Raw genomic sequence first — 19,033 nt, 5'->3', positions numbered from 1 at the left:
AATAGCTTTTCTTCAAAATTCAAAAACAATACTTTCTGCCCTGTAGCGGGTAAACATCTAAAGATATTCATTATATTCATTCAAACCCTTATCCGCACCCCAATGGTGCATAAGGCACTGCATCATATAAACGCAGTGTTATCTTGATCGTTAACACATGAAAGAAAGGCGACCAGCCTACCGCTTCCGGCACCAGTCCAAGGTAATATTGAATGAATATAAGAGTGCAAAAATCACTTTTATTTATTTGACCCCCCTGGAAATCGAACCCGGGACCTCCAGTACGGTAGCCGAGCGTGCTGACCATTACACTACGGAGGCGGACAAATATACTCGTATATAATTAATTTTTGAAACCTGTAGGTATATATACAATGGTCTCAGAACCTTCCACATAGGGGTAGAATTTTCGATAGGTTTTGATGTCATGAAGCAAGGTGATCATTTCCAAATTCAATATTTCCATCAACCTTCAAATTTTATGTTTTTAAGTTTATAATTATGAGAGAAACATTATTTGTTGTAAAATTATGTAAAGAGACTAGTCTGGGATTCTATGTAAACTTTATGTGCATCCAAGCAGAGGAGTTACGGAGTAATTATTCTTCGCAGGGAGTATAATTCATCAGCTTCGTGTGCAATCTCACCCTTCACCTACGGGGATGAACAAAGTTAATTTATTTTCCTCTACGCCCTGTAATTTCTTAAACTACTCATGATGCGCGGTTTGTTACACTCCAAATACAGCTTAAATAATTTGTTATATGAATTTTACGTACCTACTTTGGGATGAATAATTATAGTTATTTGTTTTGTCGTAGCAAATTTTAACGAGCTGAATTTTACGTTTACGTTGTCTCCTGTACTTTATAAAGTTTATAAGTTTTTGACGATTATTGTCTGAATTTTATACAAATAATTCGGCCTACATAGCGTAGTGATAAGCTCATTAAGCTATTGTGCTGGAGGTTCCGGCTTCGATCCTTAGAAGGGTCAAAATAATTAATACTGATTTCTCACGTTGTTTATATTTATTTAATATAAGCTTTACCTGGAATGGAATGTCATGACAAAATTTCGACGCAATCAGGGAATAAATCTATACACAGAATAAAGATTTTTTATTTATTTAGATTACCCTGAACTGGTACCTGAAGCGCATGACTGATCTTTCTATACGGTTCAAGGACCTATACGTTATTGGGTGCGAATAAGAGTTAGAAGAAGGAGAAAATAATAATTTAATAAAAAAGAAATAAAATCATATTTTCATTTTTTTTAAACCGTAAATGCCCAGATTTCCATATTCTTCATCTTTGATGAGGTGTCAAAAAAATTATATGATAATTACTCCTGTAATTAGAAATAATCCAGATTTTGTGAACAAGTATTTGAACACACTCATAATGTTGTAGAAATAAAAACCACTAATTTAACAATGCTTTAATATACAAAAAAATAGATAATTGTTTTCAAAATAGTGGAATCAATTTTACTATTATTTTATCCAGTATTCAATACACGAATACTACAGTATATTGTTATATTTCAAATCGTAATTTCCGTTTCTCTTCATTTTTCGTATTATTATTATGAAGAATATACCTTTTATTTTCCCCAGATACCAACCGTACACATTGCTCTCGACAAAATACCAATTTGACACAAAATGGTCGGGCTCGGAGGTGACAAGTAATAGATGTTGTCAAATTATCTTGGCGGCAAGCGAGGCGTCTTCTCGCAATACTGTGCCAAATATGGCCATACATAACCTGGCCAAAAGCTAGAAACGCCTACATTATCCTTCGGGTAAGGGGCATAAAAAGATACGCCGTGTGCGTTTTATTGCAGGAGACAAAAGGAACGATGCTGCTGACGGCAAAAGGGGTGGTTTTTCAACTAATACCTAGGTATTATTATGGTTATTCGAAAAAGAAAACGATTGTTGATACTATATAGTTTATTGATTTACCATTATTTTTGCGGAATGGCATTATAATTAAAATATAAAAATTAAACACTTGTTTATGACCACTTTTGAATTTATTAATGTAAGCACGACGAGTTTCGTAAAATATATATATATATATATATATATATATGTATATATATATGTTGTCCTCAACAGGTGAAAATACAAGCTTTAAGTTGAAAATACAAACGTAAATTAACTCAAAAATGGTCTTATACAAATATTTTTTTTTCTTTATTTTAAAATCATTGTTGATAATGGCAATTATTTCATTATCGTCGTTTTCAAGCTCCACTTTAAGTTATTATGATATATTTAAATTATAAATAAACAACATTTAGATATTTGTCCTCCTCCGTAGTGTAATGGTCAGCACACTGGACCACCATTACAACTGAAAGTCTCGGGTTCGATTCCCAGCGTCAAATAAATTTAAGTAAGTTTTTCCACTCTAATGTTTATTAAATATTTACCTGGACTGGTACCTGAAGCGGAGGGCTGATCACTTTCCTTCATGTGTTAACGATCAAGATAAAACTGTGTTTATATTATGCAGTGCCCTGTGCATCATAATGGTGCAGATAAGTGTAAAAAATATATATTGTTTATTGATTTGCCACTTTCTTTATGATTTAAATATAAAAATAAAACACTAATTAATGAACAATTTTGAGTTTATTAATGTAAGCACGATAAGTTTCATAAAATATATATCTTCTCATAAACAGGTGAAAAAATTACCTTCGTTAAACTAATCTTAAAAATCGAAAACAAAACAACAAAAAAACAAAAACAAAAATACATATACTAAAAAAAATGTATTACCAACTAACATAAATAACAAGTGTAAGAGAACTGAGTTTTTAATTTTAAGATTGCAAATATAAATGTTTAGAAAATGAATTAAAATTTAAAAAAAAACATCTGTAACCATAACAATAATAATAAAAAAATTAATAGTCGTGATAACATTTATCACTCAAAAGTGATGCTATACAAGTGTTTTATTTATTATTTAAAATCATTGTTGATACTGTCAATTTATTTCTTTGTCGTCATTTCCAAGCCTAATTTTAAGATATTGTGATTTATGTAATTTTTTTGGAAACAATACTTTTTTGTGTGTGGTAAATAATCTGATTTGTTTAGAAAGAGATAATATCTTTGCGATTACAATTCTGGTAAGATGATCGCATATAAACGAAATATTTTAAATGGCTTATTAGTATCTCTTTTGAATATTTAGACCAGATTTTTTTTTAAGTTCAGATTTTGCCGAAAAAACAACTTTACTACGGCGTTTTATTTTTTTAACTTTAAAATCCATAACAATTTTTAATAATAATAATTGAAAACAAAAACGGTGTTGAAATTGAATGTAAAAATGTTGGACTTTCAGATAGGAATTCCCTTGTCAAATTCAAATGAAGCTTTTCCCCTTTGTAGGCGGCATTAGTCACAATATAAGGAAAACAGTTCGATTTCCCAATAGGCACTCTGATGGCTTAACATGGTGTGGAGAAGGCATAAAACACGAAACCATGCGGTGATTCCAGACAATATCTGAGGGAAGTACTTTCTCTTTTCTTGCGACTGTTTTTCTCGTATAACCTTTGGAGGTAAGTCCCTACTCCTAACTTTTTGTTCCCCACAGCTAAGAGATTCGTCGTTGTGTTTTTACGTCCACGATAATCGTCTGTTTTGAAGATATAAAATTTAACGTTTTCAGATTACGCTTTTATTTTTTTACAACTCAATTGTATTCAGTTTTATTGTGCTGAACGCTGGCGACGTGATTTTTTTACAGTACTAATAATTATAATTTTTCGGATTCGCAGTACTTTTTTGAGACTTTTTTCTTGTTTACACTTGAATAAATTTTAAATACACCATTTACGAAAATTTTCTTTTGTAAATCGTAGAAATTATTTTTTTTTTGTTGTTCTGAATACAATTTGTATTGAAAATATTTCCTATTTAAAGATGACAGCAATGAAAGTTAATAACCGATTTTTGTAATAAAATTGTCATCAAATATTACGGAGCTGTTTTTATGTAGGTGTATCAATTTTAATCGACTTCTCAAAATGTTGATAATATTAATATGTATTAAATTTTAATATATTATGTTCAGTATTCTAAATATATATTTTTATTGTAAAAAAAAAAACAAAATTTATATAGGTAAATAAATCTAATACATTTTCATTTCGCAAATTGATCACATATTAAAGTTATAATTAATATATGTGTATGGAACTTGTTTTACAAATTTCTAAAGTAAATAAAATAAAATTTTAAGAAGTCGTTATTTTATAATAAGGGTAATTTCAGAGATAATAATAGTTCATGTTGTTGAAGTTATTTCATTCTAAAAGTTTATGATATAAATTGAACGTTTTGATATTACGCAATACATATTTCCATACTTATATCATTTCCCAGGACAAAGGAATCGCGTATCGTATTGGTACGACGATAATAACACGTAATCATATCCAACTTACAATTTTGTTGGCAAGAGTAATAGTCTACTGATTGTATAGCTTCTACATAATTTTATTTGATTGACAGTTGCAAAGCTAGGGGAACATTATTGTCATTCCGTACATTGCAAATTTACAAACACAGCAGGACGTCTTTAATCCGAACCCCCGCTTATCCGAACACCTCTGTAATCCGAACGCCCACTCATTCCTTAAAAACATGCCTAGAATGGGCTGATCAAGTGGATATTCATGTGCTAGAGAATATGCGTTTACGTAAATTGAGAGACAAAGCTTTTTACTTGTCATTAAATAAATCTCGACCAACTAAATATTTTATTTCTTTGAAAACTTTAAGACGCACATTTAAAATATCACAATATATATTTCTTTTAATGGATAAAAAAAATTCCTACAGATTCTCTGTACTGTAAGCCGAACGTTCGCTAGTCCGAACAGAGGATACATTTTCGGCGTTCGGATTAATAAGGTCCTGCTGTACATATTTCTGCGGTTCGAATTTGCGACCCTTATGAACGATTTTTTTTAATCTACCTCTTGGTATCTGGGCATCAACCCCGTGAATGTGACAACGTTGCTCATAATAATCCTTTTTTTGTTCACACCCCCCACGTGGCACGTGACTGCAACGCGTGCTTATTCAACGTGACGTCATGCACTGCGCATGCGCCGGGTGGGTCTCTTATACATCTGTTTTATTATAACAAAACGTACACCTAATAAAATTTACTGTCCCCTAGAACTGGTCATTAGTAACGGCTATTATGGATTCTATAAGTCCGGGGTCGTTTTTGTGGGTAGAATATTATTCCTCACGCGACTGAGCATTTTTGAAATTCAAAAAAAAAACACATATTCATAATTCAGAAACTTGTGTCTACACTTTCCGAAAGAACAACAAGAAAAAACAATGTAAGGAAAAGGCATAAACAGTGAAACAGTTATGTCTCTATCCCCTCCTCGTTATTGTAATAATAACCATAAATTCCGAGGAATATTACACAAACTCAGAAAAATAAGCCAAGTTATTTTGACGCTATCAATCTATCTCCCCGCATACACGCGGGCAATGTATATAAACATAAACTGTTTACAATACAGTAATTCTATTTATATGAAACACAGTCAACATTATAACCAAGATGACAATAACTCGCGATGTTATTATTTAAATGCCGCTAACCGCATAAAGGAGAAATAAACGGACGATACAAAGACTAGTGTGAAGAAAATAAGAAAAATGACAAATGATTCGGGCACGGAATGATGTCATGTTATTTTCCTTTGGCTGTAAAGATGAAATCACCGAATTGTTGTGCGAGTATCTTTTTCATATGTATTTTTTTTATATTCAGATGTATAATCCTTTTTATTGAGCGGCGCGCCGGAGTACATAATATACAGCGAGGGGTTTTAATTTTCGAAATAGGGTTGTGATTACATTGAATTTTTCAGCTTGTTAAAATGTTTGTTTTTTTCAACTCGTCTGAGAATAAAGCAACAATTAAAATGATTTACATTAAATACCATGCCAAATAAATTAATGAAGTGTATGAAATGATAACTGTGATAATATTAATTCATCTCGTCGCAGTAAAAAAATAGTGCATTCTTTGATTGACGATTAGGTATATCCAATAAAGCTAAGCTAAGCATATTTATGAGATCCGAGATATTAACGAATTTTTATTGTCAATCTGATGTTACTATTTCTATCGTTAACCAGATTACTCAAAGTTCTAAAAATTATTCTTCAATTAAAAGCATCAACTATTTTGATTTACCGACGACGTCCATGGTTCAAATTTGTACAAAGAATACTAACAAAAATCTTAATAAATGTATGATAATTTCCGAATAAATTTGATACTAGGAGACACATGAAAACATAATATTCAATATTATTATGCTATTTTTATTGGATCACATTTTTTACTCATCATAAATCTAGTATGTGTCAACCAAAATTTTGACACCCTCAAAATATTGTTAAACTTTGGGTATTCTGTTTGTTTTTAGTTTTTTTTTTACAAAGGTATGTACCTTCTCACTTTAATACTTTTAGTAAGCCACAACGAACTCGGTATTTTTTTCTTGGCTGGACGATAGTTAACATAATACAATATAATACAAATTTAGATAGGTAATATACAGAGTATACTATTTTTAAGCTGTCTTAAGGTAGATGTATTATAAATATTATTATTATATATTCCTGGTTACAATTGTAATTGAACTATCCTTCTAGACAAAAAGTTCCCAGAAAGGTTCATAATAGTTGTGTATTGAGTTGTTACGATTCAGCTTTGTCCCAAGTAAATAATGTTTATGATTCAAGAGTAATTTTTAGGGTTCGTAGAATGGTTTTCCCCCTGTTAGGAAACCGCTAAGGGTGAATCGTTCCCCATTGTGTCATTATAATTGAACGTGAATCGATTTTAACTAGGTGTATCTAATACCAGCTCAAAATAGGCCAATGAACCGACGTTTTGAATAAATAAAGTATTCGATTCAATTGGTGTAAATTTACAGTTTTGAGATTAATAGGATTTCATTCAGTATTTCTATAAACAATCACCCATTTTTTTCATAGAATAAAACCAAGTCTGTTTAACTCTTAATTTTAGCTTTAATATTACTCGGAATTAGTTTATTAAGTAGGTATATCACAATGCAAATGTAAAAGTATGGTACTGTATCAAATCGATACAATATTAATTTAATCGTTTACTACATATTATTAATAAATATTTAAGTGAGAAAACAATTATTTTGACCTCTTTGCTTTGATCCGCTCGGAATGAGACCCGAGACTCTAAACTTCAGCATGGTAGTCAAATGGTAGTCAAACTACTACACTATGAAAGCCGACTATATGTTTACCCTAAATAAATATTTATTTCAGTGTTTTTTTCAAGCGTCAAAAGACCATATTATTTATTTTGTCCTACACATAATAATTCACGAGATCTATTAAAGGCAATCCTCACTGAAATTGCAATGCGTATTTTTTTATACAAAATATTACTTTTACCATTTTTTCCATTTTAATTTTTTTTTTATATATATGAATTGTTTATAACTTAAACTGTAGAGATTATGAAAAAATAATGTAATAGCAATTCTAGAATGAACGTTTTCACAAAATTATTGAATGCGTTTATGTAAAATTTAATCCGCGACAATCCATACTAATCCCACTGAGAACTTTTTAAATAATTTGTTTGTATCTCTGTTACGCGCTTGCACATAAACTAGGCTTAACGGTCCCCACTCGAAGTGCATAACGCATTTACCCGCAGCAGTGTTTATATTTGTTCAGGGATTAAAACCTCAAATTTCCATACTATCATTTTATATCGTCTGTTTAACAAATCTGCGCCCGCTAATATTTCTCACAGTATGATTCCATTTGGGATCGTAAAAATGTATAATTTGGCCTTCGTTTATGGCTCGTCACGTTTCTACCCCGTAGAACTCCGTGAGTTTGAATCAAAATAAGTAAAATCAGCATTCATTTAAACCATATACAAATACGCTTTGCAAAAACACATCGGTTGAAATCATTTGTAAATACCGTGTTTTGCGCTAAAGGAATAAAATATTTACCAGGACTTCATTTCGTATTCCCTCATTTTTATATCCTTTCAAAGGGGTAAAGGAAAACGTTGTATAAAGCCATTTACAACTTGAAATCGTGGATGAAAATATTTTATTATGTTTGAAATTCTTGTATTATTTTTGAGCACGGACGAAAACAAATTAATTAGTATCTCCGTAGATTTTTTTCTTTCTGTTAACACAAATGAATATTAAATAATTAATTCAGAATAAATACGCAATTACCGATTTTTAAACACTGTAAATATGTATACATTGATGTAAAACAACTCAAGTCATTTACTTGTCATTACTTTTAAAAAAAAATAATAATAAACAGTGCAATCATCTAGATCTGGCATCTAGACTACCCTCGGTTGCTCTGCCCCTCTGGATATCGTTTTCAAAGTTTTAATTAGGTACCAGGTTATATGAAACGTAAAGGTAATCCGGTCTGCGAAGGATGAGATGGTGCAAACTACACCCCTGAGGGGGTAATCTAAAAATTATTGTGACCCCACCGCCCAGGGGCGTATCTACCCCGAGTTTTATTACGCAGGTAAAATTTGTATTCAATACACCGTATTCTTTTCCTAAAATTATTAACTAGATGAATCCGTTCTTGCCGTGCACGTGCTTTAATAAAAATGAACTCTGCTGGGAAACAAAATAAGGAAACAATATTCATCAAGAGTCACTCTATAGACGAGGCACCAGAGGTCTTTGGTATGCATAAAAATCGATCACCGCACTTCGACAAAAGATATTATTTTATTTTTGTGTATTTTTTTGGAATTTTAGACATAAGTTACATCAATACTTTTAATATAGTGGTTAAAATACCGAAATGTATTAATGTTGCACATATTTTTGTAAATATTGAAGCGTTCATTTGACAGCGACGTACATATGTACAAAATTACGAATTTAAACATATTTTTTTATATTGCAAATAAGTAAAGAAAGAATGATAAAAACAAATTTATGAGAAAAAGGTAGTCTATAAAATCTAATACTTGAAAACGGTCTGGCGTGAATGTGAAAGAAGCGAAAAATCTTAAAATGACAGTTAATGTACTTGTGAAGCTACATTAACCAAAATAAACCATATTTACAAATTTAAAAAAACAGTTATAAAGAGCATCATAAAATAAATGGGATAAATTTACATCTACATGAATTTTGTATATATATATATATATATATATATATATATATATATATATATATATATATATATATATATATATATATATATATATATATATATATTTATATATATATTTATATATATATATATATATATATATATATATATATATATATATATATATATATATATATATATATATATATATATATATATATGTATATATATATGTATATTTATATATGTATATATATATATATATATATATATATATATATATATATATATATATATGTATATATATATGTATATTTATATATATATATATATATATAAATATATATATATATATATATATATATATATATATATATTTATATATATATATATATATATATATATATATATATATATATATATATATATATATATATATATATATATATATATATATATATATATATAAATATTCATATTTATATACGAATAAATCATCGCATACATAAAAATATGTTACATTTGAGGTCACATCATGCAACAAAGTCATACCCATTTTTATCTCAACTTCCTACATACGTACATTGATGTTTTATACGTCATAAAAAATTAACGTTACGTTTTGTACCTATACGGCCTTAAAAATGGTCTCTTTAACACGAGTTGATTCTACAATGTAGCATTAATCACGCGCCCTGAAACTTCCTGCAATCCCTAATGTCCCTTAAAATGTAGCAAACGTTTTATCACTTACGGCTTAAGTTATGGAGTTGTGCCGAAACATATTGCGCCAAACTGCCTGGAATCCCATTAAAGTCACACTGCACGTAACTTGCTATCATATTTTTAACCCCTTTGTTTTATTTTGTTGCGAAAACATTATTATTTATCTTTTCAGAGAATTTGATTAAGATAACGCACTCTTAAAAACGAGAGCCCTATTTTATATAATTTAAAAAATCTACGTTATTGTTGTTAACAAATAATCAAGAATAATAAACATTTTGCGATCCAAATCTTAACCCACAAAAATAATGGATTTTTTCCACACATCTCTTGCATACAAAAAAAACGACTCAGCTAAACAAAAGCTTTTCGCTATCTTATATAGTTGGCTTTTGTAAACTCATGTGTACTATGTCATGGCATTGATAAATACATCTAAGAGAAGCAAAAATTTGAGTAGTGTAGTTGTCAATCATGGGTAGAATGGTGAATGTTGCACATGAGTAAAGTGATCACTTAACCAGCCTATGATATGTCATGAACCCTGTAAATACCTAGATCCATATCTTGTTTCATCTATATTGAAATGTAAAAATAACTCAACATTTTGAGTGTGTCCAAATACTTGTTCACAAAATCTGGATTATCTCCAATTACAGGAGTTATTTTCATATTATTTTTTGACATCTCATCAAAGATGAAGAAGAATATGGAAGTCTGGGCATTTACGGGGCTTACGACCGTCATAGGCTGGTTTGAGTGATCACTTTACACACGTGTAACATTCACCAATTCTACCCATTATTGACAACCACACTACTCAAATTCTTGGAAGTTCTATATATATGAATCAATTTAGAAACCTTGTTCATGAATCACTAAAACTTCACTAGAGACATCTATTGGTGAGATGTAAAGAAGCTTTTTATTAAGCAGAAACTCTTTTATTAGTATGTAAATGCCCAGACTTCCATATTCTTCTTCATCTTTGATGAGATGTCAAAAAATAATATGAAAATAACTCCTGTAATTGGAGATAATCCAGATTTTGTGAACAAGTATTTGGACACACTCAAAATGTTGTAAATAAATTATCTGGTCAAATTATAAGCTTAATAATAAAAATGAAAATGGTATTTTCTGGCGTTTCTCATGTGTGTGATTATTATCCGGGATTCGGATCTCACATACTAATATAAGAGTTTCTGCTTAATAAAAAGCTTCTTTACATCTCACCAATAGATGTCTCTAGTGAAGTTTTAGTGATTCATGAACAAGGTTTCTAAATTGATTCATATATATAGAACTTCCAAGAATTTGAGTAGTGTGGTTGTCAATAATGGGTAGAATTGGTGAATGTTACACGTGTGTAAAGTGATCACTCAAACCAGCCTATGACGGTCGTAAGCCCCGTAAATGCCCAGACTTCCATATTCTTCTTCATCTTTGATGAGATGTCAAAAAATAATATGAAAATAACTCCTGTAATTGGAGATAATCCAGATTTTGTGAACAAGTATTTGGACACACTCAAAATGTTGTAAATAAATTATCTGGTCAAATTATAAGCTTAATAATAAAAATGAAAATGGTATTTTCTGGCGTTTCTCATGTGTGTGATTATTATCCGGGATTCGGATCTCACATACTAATATAAGAGTTTCTGCTTAATAAAAAGCTTCTTTACATCTCACCAATAGATGTCTCTAGTGAAGTTTTAGTGATTCATGAACAAGGTTTCTAAATTGATTCATATATATAGAACTTCCAAGAATTTGAGTAGTGTGGTTGTCAATAATGGGTAGAATTGGTGAATGTTACACGTGTGTAAAGTGATCACTCAAACCAGCCTATGACGGTCGTAAGCCCCGTAAATGCCCAGACTTCCATATTCTTCTTCATCTTTGATGAGATGTCAAAAAATAATATAAAAATAACTCTGGAGGAAATCCAGATTTGTGAAAAAGTATTTGGACTCACTCAAAATGTTGTGTTTACAAATAACTTCGTCAAATTATAAACTACGAAAAATGTAAATGTTTGTTCGTTAAAACTTGCTCACAGATTGCTTTTGAATTTAAACACAAAGTTACATTCAAAAACATGTATTTTCACATATTTTTGACAGTTAAAAATATAATTTCCAACCGTAATCGAGAATGCTTATCTCAGCCTTCCATTTTCTCCATATGTCAATTCGAATATCTATCTAACGTCGTTTTGCCACATATTTATCTGAGATATATCATTTCGATTGCATTCAGTCTACTTTCATCCTTCTTTTGACAACTCTATGCTCAATATCCATACATTAGGGGTTGGCACCAGGACTTCATTGTGTACTGTCAACTTAGATTTCATGGTAAGGCTATTATTATTCTAAATATGTTATAAGTATGTTTATAAATAAAAATATATAGAACTTGGTTAGTATAAATGTGGATAGTATAAAAAGTTCTCATCAAAAAGTTACATTTCCAATATTGCACAAAAATCATTTTATCAAAATATAAATAAGCAAATCGGTTCAGTTTACTGTATTCTATCGAAATTTTAATTAAAGTTGCGATAAAACATGACCGATTCTGTGTTCAACCAATATGAAATCATTAAATCGCACCAAAACCTAACAATTTTACAATCCTGATTACTTAAAATCATTTAAAATTGAAATGTAACGATTTGGTGAGGACCTCCACAAATAATATGTTAAGTTACTAAAACTTAATTTCAAAATCCATTCACTTAATGCAGTAACTACTATATTTAAAGAAAATGCATTGCACCCTCAAGCTTAGACATTTTTCATCATCGAAAATATACGTTTGAAAAATCTTCAAATTGATGCGGAAAAAAAACCGGCACAGGCCCCAATCAAAATAAAATTTATCCTCAACAATCTTGTGTAAGCAAACAGAATTCGATTCGCGTATAATATTCTCCGGCCGCTTTGGGCTCTCCGTAAAAACATCAGAATTTCAGAAAACGAAATTTTAATTACTTTCAGGCCGAAGGCTATGAAAAATTTGTCTGTAGCCCGTCTCATTTTTTACAGGCGACAGCGCTTGCTCCGTCCTTTTTTTACATATTTTACTGAAGATACCCGCTTTGATGTGTACATGAGTCTAATCGACGGTAATTAAAAGTTTTTCATTAAATGAAAAATTATGAAGAATGAGCTAATAAGGGCATAAGACCCTTACTCTCATTTCACCCATGAAATTAATTTATCCTCTGATTTCATAATAACTATGTACAAAATTAAAATAAAATTTTGTAATAATCAAAGCTTTGTATTTATCATTATTTGTTTTCATATTTTGCGTAAAATATTTTACAAAATATATGTTTTTTTTTTTTACGTTTTAACGTAGATGTTCGTCAATATTTGAAAAACCGAGCTTTTACTTTTTATTTCAGTTGAATTCAGTATCAAAATAATATTGGGAAATGTTATTTATTTTAAAAACGCATTATTTTTAATAATTTGTTTTGAACCCATTAACCAATGTAAACGCTTTCATTTAAATATAAATACATACATTTTTATTAATAAATTAGTATGTGCAATAAAATATATGTTTATAATATCTTCACTAACGTTGATCAAAATTAATTTCAATCAAGAACAGAAAAATAAGATTCTTTTGCTAAATAAAAAGCTTACATAAACTAGGCATTGATCCTGACAAAAACTCCACGTGAATGAACGTGAAATTTTTGACGTTAATATAGTTGAAATAGGAGTAGAAGACGACCAAAGAAACCACGGCATGATCAACGATGTCGAATACTCAAAATTATTATGGTCATTAATTAGAATTAGGGTATGAAGATACATATGAGGAGTTGCAAGAATGTGGAAGAATAATGTTTGCAAAGACATAGGGCTGTGGCGTTATTTTCTCTCTGCATACCACGTGTGGAGAAAAGGCGTGATAGTAAGTAAGAATCGTATTCATTTTATAGGCTTGTACACTTCACCTTAAATTTGAAAATTGAGATGAATTAATAAATACATACGTATCACATTGATTCTAAATGTGATCATATTTTTTTAGTGATACTTTACAGATAATCTGCTTTTTGTGATTTTATTGTAATAAATCTGAGTATTTCAATTCCCATTACTTATTCTTTACCGTTTCTAAAATGTTATTTTCGACGATCTTCAATTTTTAATATCCTCCTAAACGTAATTAAATGCAATATATTGTTTCTTAGACTCTCGAGTACTTTCTCATTTGTGTCTTTGAAATTGGAATTAAACGTTACACAAAGCCAAAAAGAAGGGATCCTTTCTGCCTAAAACTTTTCATCACGAGTATTGTCTAATTACAGTCTCTTGTAAATAACAAACTGACGAAGGTTTTGTTCGAGAAAAGTATTAACCGTGATTCGTTTTCTTTGTGATACCAGAACTTAAGGTGTTGCAAAAAAAAAAGCTTAAGGTCTTTACAAACTCTTTTGACAAAGCCTCTCTCACATGAGCTAACAATGGGCGCGTCGAGAATTCAATCAAAGTTAATGTAACAACTAATTTAATTTACGTACGAACCTTATTAAACAATGACGAAATTTAATTTCTTTTACAATACCCATTAACTATCTAACTATCTAACGACCTGCTTTGGACTGGTTCAAATGATCACTTGATGCTTAAAAACAAGCTAACTCAACTCAACCATAGATGTTGCCGAGAACTCACATATCAAAGCACTAATCTTTTATGGGATATATATACAAGTTCCAAAATTTGACTAGTGTAGTCAATCATGAGTAGAATGGAACGTGTATATTGTGATCACTTAAGCCAACCTACGATAGGTCGTAAGCTCTGTAAGTACTCAGATTTTTTTCTTATTTGTTTTACTTATTAAACTAAAAAAAATAACTTACCATCACCCCGCTTCTCCGCAATGGTAGGCAAAGAGAATAGAACGCCGCACTAATCTGTCTTTGCCCACAATCTTCGCCACTTCCACATTCATAAATATTCTCAAACACATACGCCGATAATTCCGACTCACCTGACCATGACTTTCAAGTACTAGAAATACTTTATTTTGCCAAGTTTAACTCGATCCTTCTCTGCTTCTATTACCAACTATATTTGCCTCACAAGTTTGTTTTACTATCCTTTCTTCACTTATTCGATTCCACACCCAATCAATTAAAATGGTTTATTTTTTATTTAGGATTTTATTTTAGGATTTCCCTTCGTTTTTAACCTATTCACATTTTAAAAAAAATAAAAATCTTAGAAACATGAAAATTTACCAATTAAGGAAAAAAACTACTTCTAAATCTGCAACATTTAAAGTTAGCCAAAATACTTGCTCACAAATCTGCATTAATAATAAAGTAACGAGGTTGATCAATATATCTAAGAATTCCAAAAATTTGAGTAGCGTGGTTGTCAATCATAACTTGTTGCTCGTGTGTAAAGTGACTAACCAGCCTATGACGGGTCATAAGCCCTGTAAACACCCAAACTTCCAAATTCTTCTTCATCTATCTTGAGATGCCAAAAATATTATTTTAAATCAATCAAAAGCAATGTTTATTGGAAGCAAATCATAGGAAAGTATTTTTTTATAAATAGTTGACATTCTGAGTCAATATTTTAAATATTATCTGAGCTCTCTGAGAGGGTGAACTGATCACTTTAGTAAAGGTGAATAAGGGATGTGATGGAAAGGAGGTTGCAAATTTTGGATATCTCCTGGCTTTACCGCGAACCTCCCCCCCAGCCTCCGCCCCCCCTCGCCCACGTTTGAGATGAACACATTTATGTCAAACAAACGCGACGATAGAAGAGGCTTAACTAAAGTTTTGATGTAAAAAGTTTAATTTTTTTTATAACTCGGAACATAATAAAATTGGCACGAATATATAAACAACAGTAGGAAACAGAATCACGATATTACAGATTTTTTTTTATTCCCAGAACTCAAAGAACAATGAAAGAAACAACAGCAATAGTATACTTATAATAATTTAATTTTTTCGTGTGATACTTTAAAAAATATAAAATGATAAAAAAAAATATGTATGCTACGTTTGATGGTCTCATAGTAAATTATAAATAAAGCACTTGTTTTTTACCACTTGAGTATGATATTGTATCGACTAGTTACGGAAGCTACAGATGCTTCCATGTACGGGTTTGAATATAAAAGTTTATATTCTTACCCGTAGATGGATGCATCTGTGGCTTCCAATTAGTTGTAACAATTATTATTATTATTATTTTATTTTTTTGGACATCTCATCAAACATGATTGAAATCCAGAATTTGGACCTCACATACTCATATAAGAGTTTCTGCTTAGTAAAGAGCTTCTTTACATCTCACCAATAGATGTCTCTAGTGAAGTTCTAGTGATTCAAGAACAAGGTTTCTAAATTGGTTCATATATATAGAACTTCCAAGAATTTGAGTAGTTTGGTTGTCAATAATGGGTAGAATTGGTGAATGTTACGCGTGTGTAAAGTGATCACTAAAACCAGCCTATGACAGTCATCAGCCCCGTAAATGCTCAGACTTTCATATTCTTCTTCATCTTTGATGAGATGTCAAAAAATAATATGAAAATAACTCCTGTAATTGGAGATAATCCAGATTTTGTGAACAAGTATTTGGACACATTCAAAATGTTGTAGTTGTTACAATGTAATATTCAAGTGGTAAAAAACAAGTCTTTTATTTATAATTTAATTGCCCTACCACAAAGTGAATTCCGAAACATTCAAAGTCTCATAGTTAATTTTGTAGATTATATCCGATTGTTCAGAGCTCCTTCAACAGTATGAAGATGGTCTGAAGATAGAACTCTTCGTAGAACAATTAGGGAATCCGTTAGAACAATTAGGGAATCCCTGCTTTACACTTCTTCTTATATGACTGTAAAACATGGCACCTTGCAAAAGTTCAGTTAAATTGTATTCTTGGCTTACGAATAGATATCTTCGACGAATTTAAGGCGTGATGTTATTTGACTTTGTGAGGAACGTGAAAATAAGACAACGCACGCAGAAACCAATGGTTACCACTGTCGCCAAGGAAATGAGATTCAGTTGGCTGGGCCACGTACTCAACATACCCCCCGTGAGCGTCAATCAAGTTTGCCTCATTTACAAGGCATCAAGTTCCTAGGGGCGCCGCCCAGGACGTCCGCTGATGATAATTTGTCGGCAGTTCTCGACAGAATTACGGTACGCGGGGACGACTCGGAAGGGTGCAAAGAAACTGCCTCCCGACATAATAAAGGCTAGAAACAGGTTATAGATTACGTTTGCTCTACAAAGGGATCGGACAAGGATTAAGTAAGCATATCCGATTACGAACCGAAAGCATCTTTTTGTTATTCAGTGTTTTTTGAAAAGGAATTTTCGCAAAAAAATATATCGTAAAGTTTTGCCTCTCTTCTATATGAACCGTTTGTATACGGGCTGAGCACACACGAGGATTATTAAGTATGAACCAAAAGTTTCCCCTGTAAGAAACCTCCCCTATTACCACCCTATTTGTTCTCCTTCTCCCATATAACAGATAATTCCCTTCATATCACAGTGCCTTCATCTACGTTGCGTTTTTATATTGACGAGATCTCACCCAAATTCTTCCTCTCGTTTGTATTAAAATTTTTCTCTTAATTATAACTGAAATGGTCTTTTGATAAAAAAATGAGGTTCAAAAAATTTTCCAATGCCATTGCACTTGTTTATTTTTTCTTTTTTTCTTAATAATATAAATGCATGGAAATGGTTAAATGATTTTTTTAATATCCAAAAATTATAAGCGATCATAAAAAGTACGTCATATTTTTGTTAAATAGGTACTCAATTCATTTTTGTTTAAAAAAAAGGCTTACAGTTTTAAAAAAGAATATGCAATGTATTATGGAAAATAGTTTTCTTTATAAGTTTTCCAACGAATCAGATTATTCAGTGAAAACTTTTAAATAGGATGTTAATATTTCAGAGTTTTTCCATCCCCGTTGCGGACTCGGGTCCCACTGAAAGAATTCGAGAGATTTATCAGACGATGTAGCACCGAAAGTAAAAAACATACGAAATGAGGCCGATCTGATATATTCTAACATTTTGTTCCGACCCTCTCAGTGATCCGGAAGTTAGAAACTTTCTGAATGGACGAAATTAGGTGGCGGGATGTTGGAATGTTGTAAACTGAAGAAAACCTTTTTGGGGCGGGAGTAGGGTATCAAGAGGGTTGAGGATATACGAGAATGGATGAGGAACTCCGCAAAAAAACTATGATTGGAAGAATTTTTGTATTGATTTGAAAGACCAAAAAGAATCTCGCAATTGGATCTATTTTAAATATCAAACAATAATTTATATTGTGTAATAGACTGTGTTATTGGATGGCATATAATGTGTGTGAATTGTTAAACTTTATATCACGGTCATTGAATGAATAAACTAAGTCATGGACATTTATTAAATATAACGATTAAAATAAGACATTTCTTCCCCTCTCCCAAGGAAATGTACTGGAAATGAAAGAATTATTAATTAATATATATTATTATTAAAAGAACTTATTTTTAAAAAAAACAACTAATTTATAATTGTATTTCAATTTTATGTTAACGAAGAAAACAGTGATGTTTATTTCCACATTTTACTAATTTTTTCTCCTTATAATTATTTTTCGGCCAAACTCTTAAAAATGAATATTTTTAAAATTCTTGTATTTCTCAAAACGCTTTTAAGACTAAAATCACATGAACTGCGTAAATAAATGATTATATCAAAAATTGTTCGCTCGTGGCTCCTTGCTTGTGAATCTGACATTATGAGAGACACGTTTGTATATGTTGATTGTGTACACAGGCACATCCCGAATTTTAATTTCCGTTTCACTCAAAGCCTCCATTTTCAGTTTTCAGGCGAATTCAACATTTTTTTATGAAAAGTCTCCCGGGACCATTAGCTTATATAATTACACCCTCTTTATAAAGGTCGGCTACTCACTTATAAGTGTTTGAAGGCTTTGCATTATTCTAACGAATTTTATAATGGAAAATAGAAACGTTTTTCCAAAATGTTATA

The 19,033-nt window shown here is 30.8% G+C and overlaps 1 protein-coding gene across 1 annotated transcript in view; it reads left to right on the top strand.

Moving 5' to 3' along the window:
* LOC148313092 (CUGBP Elav-like family member 3) overlaps window positions 1–16,859 on the top strand; it is a 722,672-nt gene extending 705,813 nt beyond the window's left edge. Inside the window, exon 7 of the mRNA XM_088268061.1 lies at window positions 16,750–16,859. Coding sequence (XP_088124187.1) covers window positions 16,750–16,859 — 110 coding nt within the window. The remainder of the gene's footprint in view (window positions 1–16,749) is intronic.
* The last annotated feature ends 2,174 nt before the right edge of the window (window positions 16,860–19,033 follow it).

This window comes from Brachycentrus maculatus, unplaced genomic scaffold, assembly GCF_059751285.1.
Source record: "Brachycentrus maculatus isolate JH-2025_06_01 unplaced genomic scaffold, ASM5975128v1 h1tg000022l, whole genome shotgun sequence".
In the NCBI taxonomy this organism is placed as follows: Eukaryota; Metazoa; Arthropoda; class Insecta; order Trichoptera; family Brachycentridae; genus Brachycentrus; species Brachycentrus maculatus.
This window is presented reverse-complemented; position numbering and strand designations above follow the sequence as displayed.